A 15,396-nucleotide genomic window follows, 5' to 3' on the forward strand; every position below is an offset into this window, starting at 1 on the left:
CAAGCTATATTCACCTCTGTGCTCCCCTCTTTGCAGTTCCACTCCTCCTTTGACCTTCCTCACTCCACTGCATGGGGCATCCTTGACTATTACCGTCCCACCGCAGCCTGAGCTTCTCACCACCATCTGCATTCAAATAAAATACCTATCTAATCTGCCACCTCTTGATTGTCTACTTTTGGGTTAACCATTTCTGTGTAACACTAGAACTCATTAGAGTTTGTACCTATACCTCAGAAGCACTAAATGTTCTTTAACCATTGAATGTGCAACGCTCCTCCGTTTCTGCCCCATGCTTGTGGTGCCTGCTTTCAAAAAGCAGACATGGTAACAGGAAAAACACTTGTTTAACTTTTAACAACCAGTGGGTGGCGCCATGCATCTTTTACATACAGTCTATGATGTGAACATATCTTTACAGATTTAATTAAAAGTAAGATGGAATTTCTAATTTGCTAATTATTGAGAGAGAGTGATAGAGAGAGGGAAAGCTATATATATATATATATATTCTGCTATAAATGACCATGCTTTCACTGCACTGCACAATAAAAAATTACTTCATTTGCTTAATTGCGTTGCTTCCTCTTTCAGTGGTGGAAGCTTGGATCAAGCTCACTGGTTCTGGGTCATCACCCAGAGCTTATTACAAACAGTATAAAGGGATCAGCATCTCCCTCCCCTCAGTGTCCCCCAGAAACCTGAACAGAATAATGAGCAGTAAACAGGGAGAGTAGCAGAGAGGCAGAAGAGGGGGTCTCCAGCTCAAGGGCTGACAAAGAAGGGGGGGTCTCCACAAAGACTCACTCAAGCTGTTGCAGTCACATGGGCAGAGTTTTTTTCAATAAACCAATGAAAAGAGTTTTACAGCCCAGCCTCGAGTCCTTGTTTTGGATGTCAGTGGCAGCAACATGAGTGAATCCGCACAAGACAGAGTGCCGACGGCAGTGAACCTCCACCTGAACGGGACCGCAGCTTTGGAGCAGCAAGACGAGAACATGAGCTCCGGCCTGTTTGGTACGTAATGTTCTTCTGTTAATTTCTCAGAACTCTTATCATACAGTTTAACCGTTTTCCCCCTTTGCTTTCTGCCACCCAGATATCAAAGTGTTTAACTTTGTGATGATCACTTTGGCCTTTTGTATACTTGCCATCACTGGCTTGTACTGCATTACCATCTGCTACAACCGTTCCAGGTGAGCCTAAAGGACTAAAGCATGTTTATAGATATGTGCAACTCCTAGCTTAATTGAGGTAACAGCTGAATGAAATTGTGTATTTGTTTAAATTAAAACTGATAATCTTAAAGAGTGACCAGGTAATCCAAAGTACAGTTAGTCATGTCAGTGTAATTACTACTGCTTTGTTCAACAGACAGTCAAAAAGAGCACAATTATACGAGAGCGCAGTGACCCGAGGCGAGCCGGAGGATCCCGTGGCAGTCAAAGCAGTGAAGAGATCGACGAGTTTCATCAACCCTCTCACCTTCTTCAGGAAACCAGAGGCACCAAAGGACAACTCCCGGATCTATTACATCTACAGTAACCCGCTGCCTGTAGGAGGGAAGGATGAAGATGAGGAGGGAGCCAATAAAGCCATTGGGGTACCAGAGGAGCAACAGGTGCTCTCATTGTCTCACTCGTTTCAAGAGTTCGCCAGTGATCCTAAAAGTGGTGTGGTCCTGGACCCTCCAATATTTTACATGCAGCTTTAGAGGGTGGGAAACAGTTCTAACAAGATTAGCTAGAGGCACTTGACTCAGTCTGAAAGGTTTGAAGTTTGACACCTCCAGCTATGTGTATGAAAACTTCTCACCAAGATGTGAAGGGCACTACATCAGTTGTACAACCTAGATTCAGTAGTCTGTGATACACTACTCAGAACTACTACTACTGTAGATTTCTTTTGCTCTAAAAGAGTCTGAATAATGTATTCCATATGTTTCATGAACACTCAATATATGCTAATAGTTCATCAGAAGTTATTTCCCCTCACAAAAACAGTAAGCATATAAAAGTGCTTCTTGCTTTTGACAGATCTTTAATAAAACTGCTGATGTAATGTGCTTTACAAAAGAAGCTGGGTGTGAGACATGGAGAAACATGAGAAAATACAAACGTTTATCACTGCAGAGCAATCAACAGTAATCCTGGGCAAAATGATCACACAAGAGTTGGTCCTCAGATGATCAGCTGGGTCTCTCTGATCAGCCACTCTAATGCCTCCTGCCTACCCTGCCTCTCCAACTCTGCTCCAATCACCTCCCGACACTTCCTGTGGTACTCATTCACCCAGTCCCGCTGCAGGAGAGGAGAGCCAAGAGTCAAACCACATATACACGGCATAATGTAATACAGGATTTCAATAACATTGCAAGCTGAGAATGTTCATATTCACTGCACAGAATAAAAAGCTGATAATACTGGATGTGCAGAATTTGAAGTTTTTACGACATATATAACTGTGATAAACTCTGAGTATACATATACAGATTTTTCTTTTTATCTGAGTACCAAAAGCTTACCTCCTTCTGAGTGAGAAGCTCTGTATTCATCATTTTCACTTGGATGGGAACCAGAGTGAGAGGCTCAAATGTCAGACTACCCCTGTTTCTGTAGTTGTACTGCACATACAGACAGAAAAACAAAAACATCATTAATTCATCTCATTATTTTGCTACAAAGAATTAAAAGTAAAGAACATCTTAATGGTTATAACGACTCATAGATATTTAGAGAATGTGTAAAAAAAAAAAAAAAAAATCATATATTTGATCTACTGCATTTCTGAACATTCATTTGACCTGTTTTAACACGTACTTTGGGCTTAGCTGGTAGAACAAGGACCACATTTTCCAGACGAATGCCAAAAGATCCATCTTCATAGTATCCAGGTTCTACAAAGAAATAACACACACAAACACACAAATTATAGCCAGCTGAGCTTTGGTAGACTTATCCTCCTAGGACCTGGCGTCCACATATGTGGACATCACATTTTGGGTTTTCTAGACTAAAATACTACATTTTCTCTACAAGTGCCTGATATCCACTTACGAGGACATTAGACTGCCACTAATCTATCAAAAAGTGAATGTCCTGATATGTGGATCTGTTTTTTTCTCAGAAACAAAAGTTAGGTTTAAAAAAAATAAATAAATTAATTAAAAAAAAAACAAAAAAACAAAAAAACAAAACACATAATTCTTTGTTTTTACATTCATCCCAATCAGCCCAAATAGCAAAGAGAAAGAAAAAATGCACGCCATGAAAGAGTTCGGGTACTTAGGAGGTTAAATTTGGATATTTTTATAAGGTTTTCTTTCAATCTCTGGAAAAACTACAGGTTCCTCTTTTGACTTGTACTCTACTTGGATAAGCAGATATCTCCAGAGGAGATGCAATGATGTAGCAGTTTTTGACTGTATTATATCACAGAAAAAAATAGAAGGTTAATGGAAAAAGTCAATTAATTATTGACTTTGTTTCATTTCCAGTGTACTCACGGTATTTATTGTTTTAGCTCTTTCCTGAAATTGCTGCTGAGGTTTCTCTGAATAACTGGACATTTATTAATCGAACAGCCGCTCTGTAAACACTGCAAATGCAACAGATTCTTCATTTTATGATCCATTACATACAGTAGATCATACCATCACTGACAATCATGCCGGCCTCCAGCGGTTCATCTGCAAAGGTTTTGTAGCTGATGCCGCAAGGCCCCTCGTGAACATTGAGGAAACAGCCCACCCCGTGACCTGTACCGTGGAGGTAGTCCAGCCCAGACTCCCACAGGGCTGCACGGGCAAACGAATCCAAGAGGTGGCCTGGTAAAGGAATAGAGGTTTAGATCTGGATTCTTTTCTACATTTCAACACAAAATTTCAAAGGTCTTTTACTTCTCTGCTTGTGCATGTCAGAAAAAAATATGCACATGGATTGTTGGGATGTATTTAGATTATTTTTTTTCCTAGTTAAAATACTGAGTGTATGATCATAAAATACTAGTAGATGCACCTATGGTAATAATTTCAAACTTCCATGTCCCCTGGCAGGGTGACAGCTTCCGGCTTTTTACGCGATATAATTATAACACGATTGTTCTCTAAGGTCTTCCTTTAGGATAAGACACAGTTCAAGATCGTAAGTGAACAAGCTTGATTGGCCAAAAAGATGCCTGCATTATGAGCGACAAAATGTTTATCTTGTAGAAATAAAACATTTGTATTCCTGAATAGACAGAACAAGTACTAATCACTGTGAGTCATCTGGAACTTTGTTAGCTATTTTGGTGTGAAATCGTCATTTTTAACATCCGTGTACTGAAAACAACATCAGCATAGTCTTAACGACAGAGCCGAGTGCTGCACCTTTTGTTCCATTGGGGAAAATGGCAGCGCTGACAGCTATGTGTCCCTTCAGTACGTAGGTAAAGCATTCCTATGAGGAAAATAACACACATATTACAAAGATACATATAATAGTCTTTGTAAATAAACAGTACTGAGTCAACCTAAGTGTAATTCAATTAAATTAACCGGTGGCAGGAAATATTCTGAGCAATCACACAAACTTACCTTCTCAAAAGCAGATGGTGTCCCGAAGTGCATGGTACGTGTGACGTCTGTTGTTCCATCACTGCAAAAGACGTAAAGAGGTAACTGATTATCCTAAAGACATCTGCTCTGCAGCATTTAAAAACAACCTTACTTACACGTATTGAGCTCCAGAGTCGATGAGATAAACTTCATTTACGGTGAGGGTCCTGTTGGTCTCAGGCAGTGGTCTACAAGCAAAAAACATGAAATCACAGATACAAGCTAAAACTATGAATTAACAAAAATGACACAAATACAGTTTTTATTTGCAAACTAACCTGTAATGTATGATCGCTCCATGTGGACCAACACTGGAAATTGTTGGGAAGCTGAGACCCACAAAATCTTTCTGCTGACTGAAAAAAGTGCAAGAAAATGGTAAGCATTAATGACAGTCATAATTATACCATGAGAAATATTTTAAATTATTTATTTATTTTTCTTTTTTTAAATTTTCCGAGATGCAACTGTTTCTTGATGACAGCTTTGGTTTCAAAAGGTAGCCACATGGAATAGTTCTTAATTACCAGTTACCAGTTTCTTTTTAATGTGATTGAGATGATCGGGGTTTGTTGTTATACAGCAAACAGCTACATTTTAATCAATAACAACTTCTCCACCTGCTTCCAGCACTTCCTGCTAGCACCTGGTGGGAGTTTGTTTCCCATATTTGCACTATTTTTGCTTACTATAGAAAAGACAAATGTGACATTTATTAGTTTAAAAAAAAAGTATTTTTTTTAAATGACATATGACACTTTCACCTTTTTCCCCCAGAGGGATAAAAATATTGCAAAAGCTTAATACCAGGTTAAGATTAATACCAGAACTTCAGCACTTTGTTTTCCTCTTATGTCCAGTAGAGGGAGCTGTGACCAGTCTGTGCTCTGCACACTTTTACTCTGCAAGTTTACACAAGGGGCTTCAAACCAAATAGCCTTACATCTGAGTGGGTTTAAAGGAAAAGACAAAAAAAACAAAACAAAACAAAACAAAAACTATTATCAAGGTCGCACAGTGGCTGTGAGAATTCAAGCACACTGAAACTTAAGTAAATCGCAACAAATAGAAAAAATTCTAAAAAAAAAAAAAATTCTAAAAAAAAAAAAAAAAAAAGCACACAAAACACAACAGAAATAAAAAGGCTCCCAAAACAAATAAACAAAACCCTCACAGAACACAAGAAACTTAAGTTTTAGGAGACAATAAAGTGACGGACCAACCATGGAAGTGATGAGCTCACAGTAAACATCTAACAGAAAACTTGTATTTACAGTATTATATTACTATTGCAATTACAGTACAACACACAACACACAGTTTCTCCCTTGCAAAACTGATAAAGCCTCTGCTTCCTGCTTCTTTTCAGCGTGCCACAGTGCACACCTTCACATTTTTGTGTGATTTTGTTTGCACCGTAAGTTTGCATCAGTACAGGTTCACTAACAACATTCAATGAAGGTGCACCTGTTTTGCATCATATATGTATATTTATACACGACTTGTCTTGTTTTGAAAGGGGTTTCGTATTGTGATTATATTTTAGTTTTCCATAAAGAAAAGAGTTTAGAGAAGTGAATGCATTTTAGAAATACAGTTGTAAACACTTGCTTGTAATTAAAACATAATCGGCCCAGTTTCAGATAAGTGACAATAAGTGATCTTAATCCATCCATGTGATGGCAGACAGAGGTTTCCGTTTCTGGTAAAGACAGCTTTGTGCTCTATTTTTACCTTACCATTTACTTAAAAACCCTTTCAGTTGCACTTGAGGGAGGATGCAGATTGGAACTGGACCAGCATCTTTTAAAGACATCCTTTCCAAGAAGGAAGCTGTTGAAGCTAAACTGGATGAGCTTGATCAACGTTATGTTAAACAAAAAAACAAAACAAAACACACCTACGTAATTCTTCTGCCTTGTCAGCAGCAGATATCTCAGTCACGTTGCCGTTTGGAATCTGTAAAATTACAAAAACCAACGTATGTGAAACTCAACAAGGAGACAACAAGGAAGACGTTAAAGCTCATGACAAAATGTTATGCGACCATAGCATTCCTACACTCACAGTGAAAAAAAATTAATTGCAAAAAAAACAAAAACGTCTGTTTCCTGGAAGATAAGAGTAAGTGAAAATCTGTATTATAGAGCAGCGGTCTCCAACCTTTTTTGCGCCACGGACCGGTTTATGCCCGACAATATTTTCACGGACCGGCCTTTAAGGTGTCGCGGATAAATACAACAAAATAAAACTAGTACCGGTACCGAAAAAAAGAAGATTTATTCATAACACACGTGAAAAGACCAAGGAAAACCGAGTTAACGATAAAAACGATAACAAAATAACGCTGAAAACCGATAAAAACCCTGAAAACCATACATTTCACACCTGAGCCTCAACTCTCGCGGCCCGGTACCAAACGACTCACGGACCGGTACCGGTCCGAGGCCCGGGGGTTGGGGACCGCTGTTATAGAGGGTCTTTCCCTTACAATACAAGGCAACTGTTGTTGTGATTAGGTGCTATATGAACTGAATTCAATTGAATTGAAGCCAGAATTGAAAATTCCAGAGATGCACGCATGAAAATAAGATTAAAAAACAAAACAAAACAAAAAAAATACGATACCTCCTTTTCCAACCAAGCAAAGAGTTCACAAAGTGCCACTGCATCTTTGATCTGTTGGTAAAAGCACAAACACACAGTTTATAAAAATATTAGACACACTAATATGTTTTACACGACATATTTCAGGGGTCAGTGATTCTTACATGTGCCATTTTCATGCCTTGAATCTCTGTGGCATTTTTCACAGCTTTGCCAAGGCAGAGTGGAGTGTAGGGAATTGGAGATCGGTGAGTCTTTACCAAAAAAAAAAAACAAAAAAACAAAAACATCAGGAGAAAACATTAAAAAACATGCAGCTCTTTTACTATTTTTTAAATATATTCATACTAAATGAGAAATATTTATTGTATTTTGCTGTATTTTTATGAATGTAATGAACCAGTTTCACATCGGGTAGAGCAGATTCATGTTACATATTAAGAGTTGTAAGTTTTGCTAAAGTTACAATATATTTTTCAAGTTTTACTTGCTAATGCAGGTGAGAAAATGAGTATTTCTACCAGACACTTAAATGTCTCTAATCTTATAGGTCTCTGTCCTATTTCTGAGAATTTAAAACATAGCGTGTTTTCAAAAATCTGACCCAATAATCTGAGAATGTGTCATCTGATAGGTACAAGGAAACAGACAGGCAATATTTTTCTAAACTGTAAAAACTCTCTGACTTTTACAAATAACCCCTGAGCCACAAAGTACTCAGGTATGTTTTTACCAACCACTGGTATTTAAAGCAGATACTACTTCTTCATATTTGTGTAAACAGACACGACCTAGATGCAATCCAGCTTGTTTTGGGTTTTTTTTTAAAAATCTTCTTTATCTTCTTTTGTGAACACCACAGCCAACGATGAGCCTCTAAACATGAACTATTTATATCTACAGTGAGGAAACGATCCCTGCTGAATTTATGAGACCAAACAGCTTTGAAAGGATACCAAAGACAAGATTTTAGACCTGCATGAGCCTGGAACTGTTGGTACGATTATTCAGAAGTGGCCGATATACAAAATGACCATCAACCACCCTCTGTCTGGAGCTCCATGTAAGACCTTGCCTCATGGGTGGTTGGCAAGGATGTCTTACTTCAGTGCTTGGCAACAAGGATTTCTCCACCAAGGACTACGTCATGTTCTGCTTGAGGATTGAATACTTATTTCACTCTCTGATATGAAAATCAGTTTATAACTTTTATGTAACGTGTTTGTTTTGGATTTGCAGTCGCTATTCTGTCTCTTCCTGTTCAAATGAAATTACCACATGAATTACAGCATGTTCACTTCTTCATAAGGGAGCAAACTTACAAATTTTGCAGTGACTCAAGTAATGATTTCCCTCTTGATTAATCATTTCTCTCACCTTAGGGATGACCTGTGTGAGAGCACAACTGGCTTTATCACAAATCCACACTTTGTCCTTTGGGCCAAGTGCAGCACAGATGGCCTGGAGCTCAGTGTAGACCGACTCATACGGAAATGTCTGGATGCTCAGCTCAGGTTTGCTAGGGGAGTCCAGCTGCAGATGCTCTCTCACTGCAGGGTCAGAAAGACGCTTGAGGTCCACAAAAAACCTGCAGAGAGGAAAGGGTTGCTGAGTGAAAAAGTGAAATGGTTAACACAGGAGGAAACCCTGTTCCTCTGGCTTTGGGAGGTGTAATCTACTGGATGTGCCCTTAACTAGGTACTAAATACATACAGCGTACATATCGCAATACATATAGTATACAATCAGGTTGCATACAATTATCTTTTAGATGTCCTCAAGTGCATTGTGGAGTACAATTTATTAGCACTAACAGATGTGATTGCACTAAACACAATGAAAATGCACCTTCAGTTATTCTGACATCTCTCAAATTATACAAAGTACTGTCTAAGTTTTACAGTAAAGCACTGTTTGTCCAAATTCATAATCACTGATGCATCATACTGGACCTCACCTTATTGTATTCATTCCCACAATGGTATATGCAAAGAAAACTGGGTTGTACTCAATGTCTGCCCCGCGAAGGTTGAAAAGCCCTGAGAAAACAAAACGATAAGATGACAGATTTAAAAAATTAAACAAACAAAAGAAAAAAAAGAAACACACTATTCTTCCTTCTATTATGATGCATCACATAGCAATGAATACTTTAATTCTCATGAAACAATGAGCCAGTATGAAGTGGGTGGTGTAAAATATCAGTGCTATTATTGAACTGTCATTCATCCTTACAGGTTTCATCTCTATAATCTGCTGGTTGAAGCCATCCAGCCCTAAATGTTACCTGCTGACAATCAAAATAAGTCTTCGTCTAATAAACAGGACAATCGGAAACAAGAGCAAATAAAGCACGGTGAACGCTGAGGCCCTCGAATCTAAAGGGACACTCGCACATGTGTCCTCTGCTTGTTATCATGTACCGAACAGTAATATTTAAATTATGCACATTGAAGAGCTTAACTGAACTGCACTCAGGAGCAGGATAGGAAAACTTAACCGTACACGCAATCTCATCCAGTGCTGTTGCAACAAACCAGGTGATCTTCCTCTCTGACATCTTGGCTCGCAGCGTTGTGATCTTGTCTTGCCAGGAAATACCTACACAAAGCATAAATAACACACAAAGACACAAGTTTGTTTCATCCAATGCCTATACATCTAGTTACTGAAAACGTAATTAAAAGGGCCATTAAACTGTGTCTAGATTATGTGGATTTCTAAAAGTATTACACAATTTTTTTTAATTAAAAAAAAAAAAAAAAAAAGGTGTTTTTTTTTTTTTGTTTTTTTTTTTTAAACGGACAAACACTTAATAAGCTACTATTAAAAATAAAAAGAGGCTACATGTAAAATGGTTTTAATGCTATTTAATTGCACTGACCAGTGAAGTCTAATCCCAGGCTGCGGAGTTGTGTGCTGGGTCTTTCTGGTCGGTCCGGCCAGACGGCATCGATAAGGTTATCCTGCACTGCTACTAACGAGTGGCCAGCACTGGACAGAGCCTTGAACATATTCTTCCATTGGTCTGAAACACAATATGATATAATAAAAAATAAACAGAGTGTTACTTCATAGGGGCAACAGAGTCACACTCTGCAGTAATCTCGGCAGATCAAGTGATTTAAATATCAGCCAGCATGCATATAAGATAAGATAAGATAAGATAACTCTTTATTGTCATTGCACAGTCATAATATAGTACAGTAGTACAATGAAACTGGAAAGTTTAGTTTCATAGTCCAACCAGCTAATCTCATGAAACTCATGCTGATTAAGTCGTATTAGCCTACTTACAGTTATTGCAAGCTGCTTGGCAACCCACATCCACCCAAATTTGTCCTTTCATTTGGTTTTTGACAATTCAGATAACTTGATTTATCTCCATGTGGGTATTAGATGATGTCTTATCTGTTGTCAACCATGTGTGCTCTTCTACACTGTGCTATTGATATAAATTTGAAGTTAAAAAGAAATGGCCATCAATTGTAAACAACATTCTTCTGATTATACAGATTCTAACTGAATTTTTATTTATTTATTTATTTTGGGTGATTTGTGGGTCTGAAGTGGAGACGCTGCAGGCTGCCTCTACTCTACAACACAATGCAAGTGTATTTGTCTGAGAGCTTACGAATTCCTCCATTTTTTTGGTGCAAGTTAAATTCTAATAAGATGAGCTAGAAATGTTCAAATCATGCACTCTTGTTGCATACTGGAATATTTCCTTTAGCCTCGGTTGCCTCACTGCAGCATGAGCGGTTTTCCAAGTAAAGCTTGCAATGCTAATTCACTGAACTAACATGAATATGATACTGTAGCTTACCAGCAGCAATGATCCAGGGATCTACTCCCACTTTTGAGTTTTCAGGAAGAACACTGATCAGCCAGTCTTCCTGTGAGGGTGTCTCCTTCAGCCCTGTATATGATTATTAAAATCAGTTTATGACACCTTCAAGACATGTGAATGCATAATATAAATGACTCATACCAATGTGGAAGATGGAATACTAAAATGTATGAGTGTCTACACTCGGTGCGGACACAAATAGTGTCTAAACTCAAGTTTGGGACACTTTTTCCAGTCTTAGAAAAAATAAACATTCTGACTTATTGTCTAGCTGTGACTCAAGCCTTATTACTCATGCTGTGACAGATCTAAATGTCCATGTTGTGCCTGTGCAGCTGCTCCATTAGAGAGCCTCAAACTTTAAAAGCACATGTAGTTAAATATAACTTTTAAAATGAGAAGAAAAAAAAGATCCGTTGGTGTTTGTACTTTATGTAACAGAGAGAGATTTTTTCATCACTGAAACACCAAGGTGGACATTACCCATCTTCATCAGGGTCCAGTTGTTGTCCATCTGCTGGTTGGCTTGCAGGAAGTATCGGCCATCAGTCCACATTGCAGCATGCTGCTCTGTAACGATGGCTGTGCCTGAATGGCAAAGTATGGAAGAAATTTTGTTCAGCACTTTCTTTTGGCTACTTGGCTTTATTTGTACAAAAAGCATATCTATTCCTTTCTCTGAAGCAACATATAAGGTTTATACCTCTGAAATGACAGCAGTGAACAAGCAGCCTGAGAAAGAGTGAATTCTTCTTGTCTCGTGTAAAACTGTGGTTATGTCAGGGCAGAAGGCAAGATTTCCACAGTGTTTTCTTACATTTAAAAAAAAAACCCACCTTTCTTGAAAGTTCACAGCCTTTAATGGGAAAGAAAACTACTTTTCAACATGAAACTAGGTGCACTGGTGTTTTTTGTTCTGCTTTACCCTTAACAAACGAGTCTGATCGAGAGATATCAAATATCATTCTGAGTTATCAAATGTTCCAGATTTTTTGCAGTGACAATGATTGATTATACCTACACTTGAGTGTGCAATGGGAATCATGTACAAGCAATACAAACCTGCAGAGCCGTCGAATCCAGAGATGAATTCACGTCTGCAGTCACACGGTGCAATATATTCACTCTGAAAGTCACACGGACACGGGAGAAATCAGCTTCATTAACAATCACTGTGAAGTGGCCATCCACCCAACAAACATTTTAATTGCCACCATCGCTGCTAGTCATGTGCATGAAGAAGAAAAGGGCAGGGTTAGGGAAGTGTAATGAGCAAAGGGCTACAATCAGTTGCAAAGGTCAGACAAGACCATGAGAAGTAAATTAAAGTGAATTAAGAAGTGAATTGAGTTCACAGTGAGAAGGGAAATTAGAGAAGTGACAGAAGTAAGAGGAGCAGCTGAGAGATTTTCCATGTGTCTTGCTAACGGGTTGTGTTAAGATATTTATTGTAGTAAATGTGATTTGATTTACCTGATGTGCATCTCCAGATGGGATTATGTAGGCTTGTATAGGCTCGGAGAAGTATTTACAGTTCTTCATTGCCTGACGGAGCTGCCTGAGCAGCTCTCCAGTTATCTTTGGAGACATAGCCTTTTCTGAATGGCAAAGGAGAGATGTTTGAAAGAAGTCAAGAAAAATAAAAAATCGAAACATACATAGTTTAAAAAAAAAAAAAAAGCAATCTCAAAATGCATCATAAGATAGGTTCTAGTTTCTTGTCAAAGCACAGATCAGTGTCCAAAAACACTGATCTCAAGCACTGATACACCAGTACTCAATAGGTAATCAGATATGCTGGTACAATTCCAAAACAACAGATGTGGTTCTTTAGAGATTACCTGACTTTTCGGATGGCGTGTTGAATTCAGATGACTGAAACTGAACAGACTGACGACAACCTACCAAACTATTCACGTGGAGCTCAAAGTCACAGGCCACACCTGGACCTTTATTGTGCTGCAGTATGCTGAATAAGCAACTGTTACTGAAGTCAGAGTTAAATATTAAAAGAATAAGCTGACTGGGTTGAGGTGGAATTAGTGTGACCCTTTGCACTACAATAATCACCTACAGCAGTGGATTTCCCCATCACTCTCCACATTGAGTGTGAGGCTGTGTAAAAAGAATCCACAAACCGACCAATCAGGTAGCAGTATTGTACATCGATGAGGTCTCCTATTGGCTAGAAGCTCAGCGTGCGGTTGTTGTTTACAAGTTGACATGAAATGAATCAGCTGCATTCAGTATCTGAACCACTAGCTAGTTAAATTTCTCAATAAAATCCAATTATTGTATCTGAGTGTGTTTTTAAAAAGTAATAAAACAGACAAACGCAGAGTCTGTAGCCGACTTTTGTTTCCATTAAGGCATCACTTTTTTTCCTTGAAAAGGCCAAACAGAACACACAAATAACTCATTCATTCCGAGTATCGGCGATGGATTTACATGTGGGTGTGGTAACACACCGGTGGAATATTAGGAAAGTTGCTAGCTAATTATCCAGCTTTACAGCTGAAAGGAAGCGCTTTTCTCGCAGCTTTCTCGCAGACAATACTACAGGCGTGGGCGGACTGGTTGTTTTCCTCATTTTGAAAACAGTCCACAGCCTTCTGTACTCGCGTTGAGCCGCCTTGAAACAAAACGCTAGCATTTCAATCCGCAGCTAGCGACCATAAAACGGTAAAGTAGCCCCCCGCATGCAGCCAGTGAAATGCTGAATACACACCCGGTGGTTTCGCCTTGAAAATGCGACACTCAGATTTAAAATCGAAGCGCTCTTTTAACCAGCTCGGACCTTGTGTTAATTTACAAAACAGGAGGCTGCCATTTCGTTGTTGACGTTTGTGGTCACGTGACTGTAGCTTCTTCCAGTAGACGTAGCGGGATCCAGACTCGCCTCTTCCTCTGTGAATAATTCATGCGCTCTCTACTGCAAACACATAAACGAAATACCATTTCATTAATATTTAAGACGCTGTCTACGCAGTAGATCTCCGAGAGTGCGAAAAGAATCAAAGTATGTAAAGTAAGTGAAAGGCTACATGTGAGAGAACTGAATCAAGCACACAAATATACACGATGATCAGCCTGCATCTAATATATCATTAGCTCATTTCATTTCAATTCATTTGGTTTTAAGTTGTGGCTTCTAATAATTTGTATTTGTTTATTATTAGTTTTAAAGATTTCTATTTCTTTTATGGATTTAAATTATCGATCTTTATCATTTTTTATATCTTTGTACAAGAAAGTTGAAGAATAGAGTGTGCACAGGGTGGAGTGTTTGGAGATGAATCTCAGGGTGATTTGTGACAGAAGAAGCAAGAGTGATGGTAGTGTTTTACAAGGACAGGACTAGAAATGAGTATATCCGAGGGACAGCTCAGGTTGAGTGGTTTGGAGACAAAGTTGTAATTATTTGGGTATGCTAAGGATGGATAGTGGACATACTGGACGAAGGATGTTGAATATGGAGCTGACATGCAGGAGGAAAAGAGAGACCTCTGAGAAGATTCATGGATGTAGTGACAAAGGACATACAGAGGCTTACGGTGACAGAGAACAGAGATCCTAGGGATAGCGTGAGGTACTGTCACTGAGTAAGATAGATGCCAATGATCAGCTGTGGTGAGCCCTAAAAGAAGTAGCCATTACAAGAAAAAGAAGAAAAATCATTTTTACAGTCTTGTTTGTTACATTTTCTATTGTCTGTTGTCTTTTTACATGGAATAAAATTTGATTTATAAAATTTTGTTTGCTTAGATGTGGCCGGTTGTCTGATACATACCCCTGAATAGATTACTGATGATTACAGAACCCTGAAAAAACATAAATAAAGAGGAGTGGGTAAAAATCTCCCCTGAGATGTGTGCAAACCTGCTAAACAACTACAAGATATGTTTTATTGTAAATGGACTGGTTCCTATATAGCGCTTTTCTACTCTGAGCACTCAAAGTGCTTTAAGGTTCAAGGTTCAAGGTTCTTTATTTGTCACATGCATAGTTATACAAGTATAACACACAGTGAAATGTAGCCTGACACGCTCCTCGACATGTGCAAAAATGGTGGGGGGGGGTAGAGGAAGAACATTATATATATATATATATATATATATATATATAAATAGTATATACATTGGGTGAATGTGCAGTAGTAGCAGCAAGCAGGTGAATTCTGTACATTAATATGAATAGACATCTGACTATTTTACAGAATAGACAATATAAACATATTTACATAACTTGTCTCATTCACCCATTTAAACAAGCACTTTTTGCTTTGCTTTTTCTATGTAAGTGCTTTCTATCTAACAGTCACACAATATTGCTCTGCATCAGA

At 38.5% G+C, this 15,396-nt stretch overlaps 2 protein-coding genes across 2 annotated transcripts; one reads left to right on the forward strand and one right to left on the reverse strand.

Moving 5' to 3' along the window:
- The first annotated feature begins 739 nt into the window (after window positions 1-739).
- LOC146385179 (uncharacterized) lies at window positions 740-2,422 on the forward strand. The gene is made up of 3 exons (XM_084930779.1): window positions 740-1,017; window positions 1,100-1,196; window positions 1,375-2,422. The coding sequence occupies exons 1-3, from the start codon at window positions 912-914 to the stop codon at window positions 1,712-1,714; spliced, it is 543 nt and encodes a 180-aa protein (XP_084786905.1). The 5' UTR covers window positions 740-911; the 3' UTR covers window positions 1,715-2,422.
- On the reverse strand, window positions 2,012-13,886 carry xpnpep1 (X-prolyl aminopeptidase (aminopeptidase P) 1, soluble). The gene is made up of 20 exons (XM_084930778.1): window positions 13,783-13,886; window positions 12,528-12,652; window positions 12,117-12,180; window positions 11,538-11,642; window positions 11,031-11,123; window positions 10,089-10,232; window positions 9,710-9,805; window positions 9,162-9,243; window positions 8,582-8,792; window positions 7,369-7,458; window positions 7,226-7,276; window positions 6,498-6,556; window positions 4,876-4,953; window positions 4,714-4,785; window positions 4,577-4,637; window positions 4,370-4,439; window positions 3,653-3,826; window positions 2,820-2,896; window positions 2,525-2,623; window positions 2,012-2,300 (listed from the first exon to the last, which is right to left on the reverse strand). Exons 2-20 carry the CDS (start codon window positions 12,642-12,644, stop codon window positions 2,181-2,183), a joined length of 1,863 nt encoding a protein of 620 aa, XP_084786904.1. The 5' UTR covers window positions 12,645-12,652; window positions 13,783-13,886; the 3' UTR covers window positions 2,012-2,180.
- Window positions 13,887-15,396: the final 1,510 nt, after the last annotated feature.

The sequence above is a fragment of the Perissodus microlepis genome, chromosome 6 (genome assembly GCF_051167445.1).
Source record: "Perissodus microlepis isolate ML-2025 ecotype Zambia chromosome 6, ASM5116744v1, whole genome shotgun sequence".
In the NCBI taxonomy this organism is placed as follows: domain Eukaryota; kingdom Metazoa; phylum Chordata; class Actinopteri; order Cichliformes; family Cichlidae; genus Perissodus; species Perissodus microlepis.

Coding starts and splice junctions, on each gene's coding strand:
- LOC146385179 (XM_084930779.1), top strand. CDS start 912: ATGAGTGAATCCGCACAAGACAGAGTGCCGACGGCAGTGAACCTCCAC. Junction 1,018..1,099: donor CATGAGCTCCGGCCTGTTTG/GTACGTAATGTT, acceptor TCTGCCACCCAG/ATATCAAAGTGTTTAACTTT. Junction 1,197..1,374: donor ATCTGCTACAACCGTTCCAG/GTGAGCCTAAAG, acceptor TTTGTTCAACAG/ACAGTCAAAAAGAGCACAAT.
- xpnpep1 (XM_084930778.1), bottom strand. CDS start 12,644: ATGTCTCCAAAGATAACTGGAGAGCTGCTCAGGCAGCTCCGTCAGGCA. Junction 4,954..6,497: donor AAGGCAGAAGAATTACGTAG/GTGTGTTTTGTT, acceptor CACTTTTTTCAG/TCAGCAGAAAGATTTTGTGG. Junction 4,638..4,713: donor GACTCTGGAGCTCAATACGT/GTAAGTAAGGTT, acceptor CGTCTTTTGCAG/TGATGGAACAACAGACGTCA.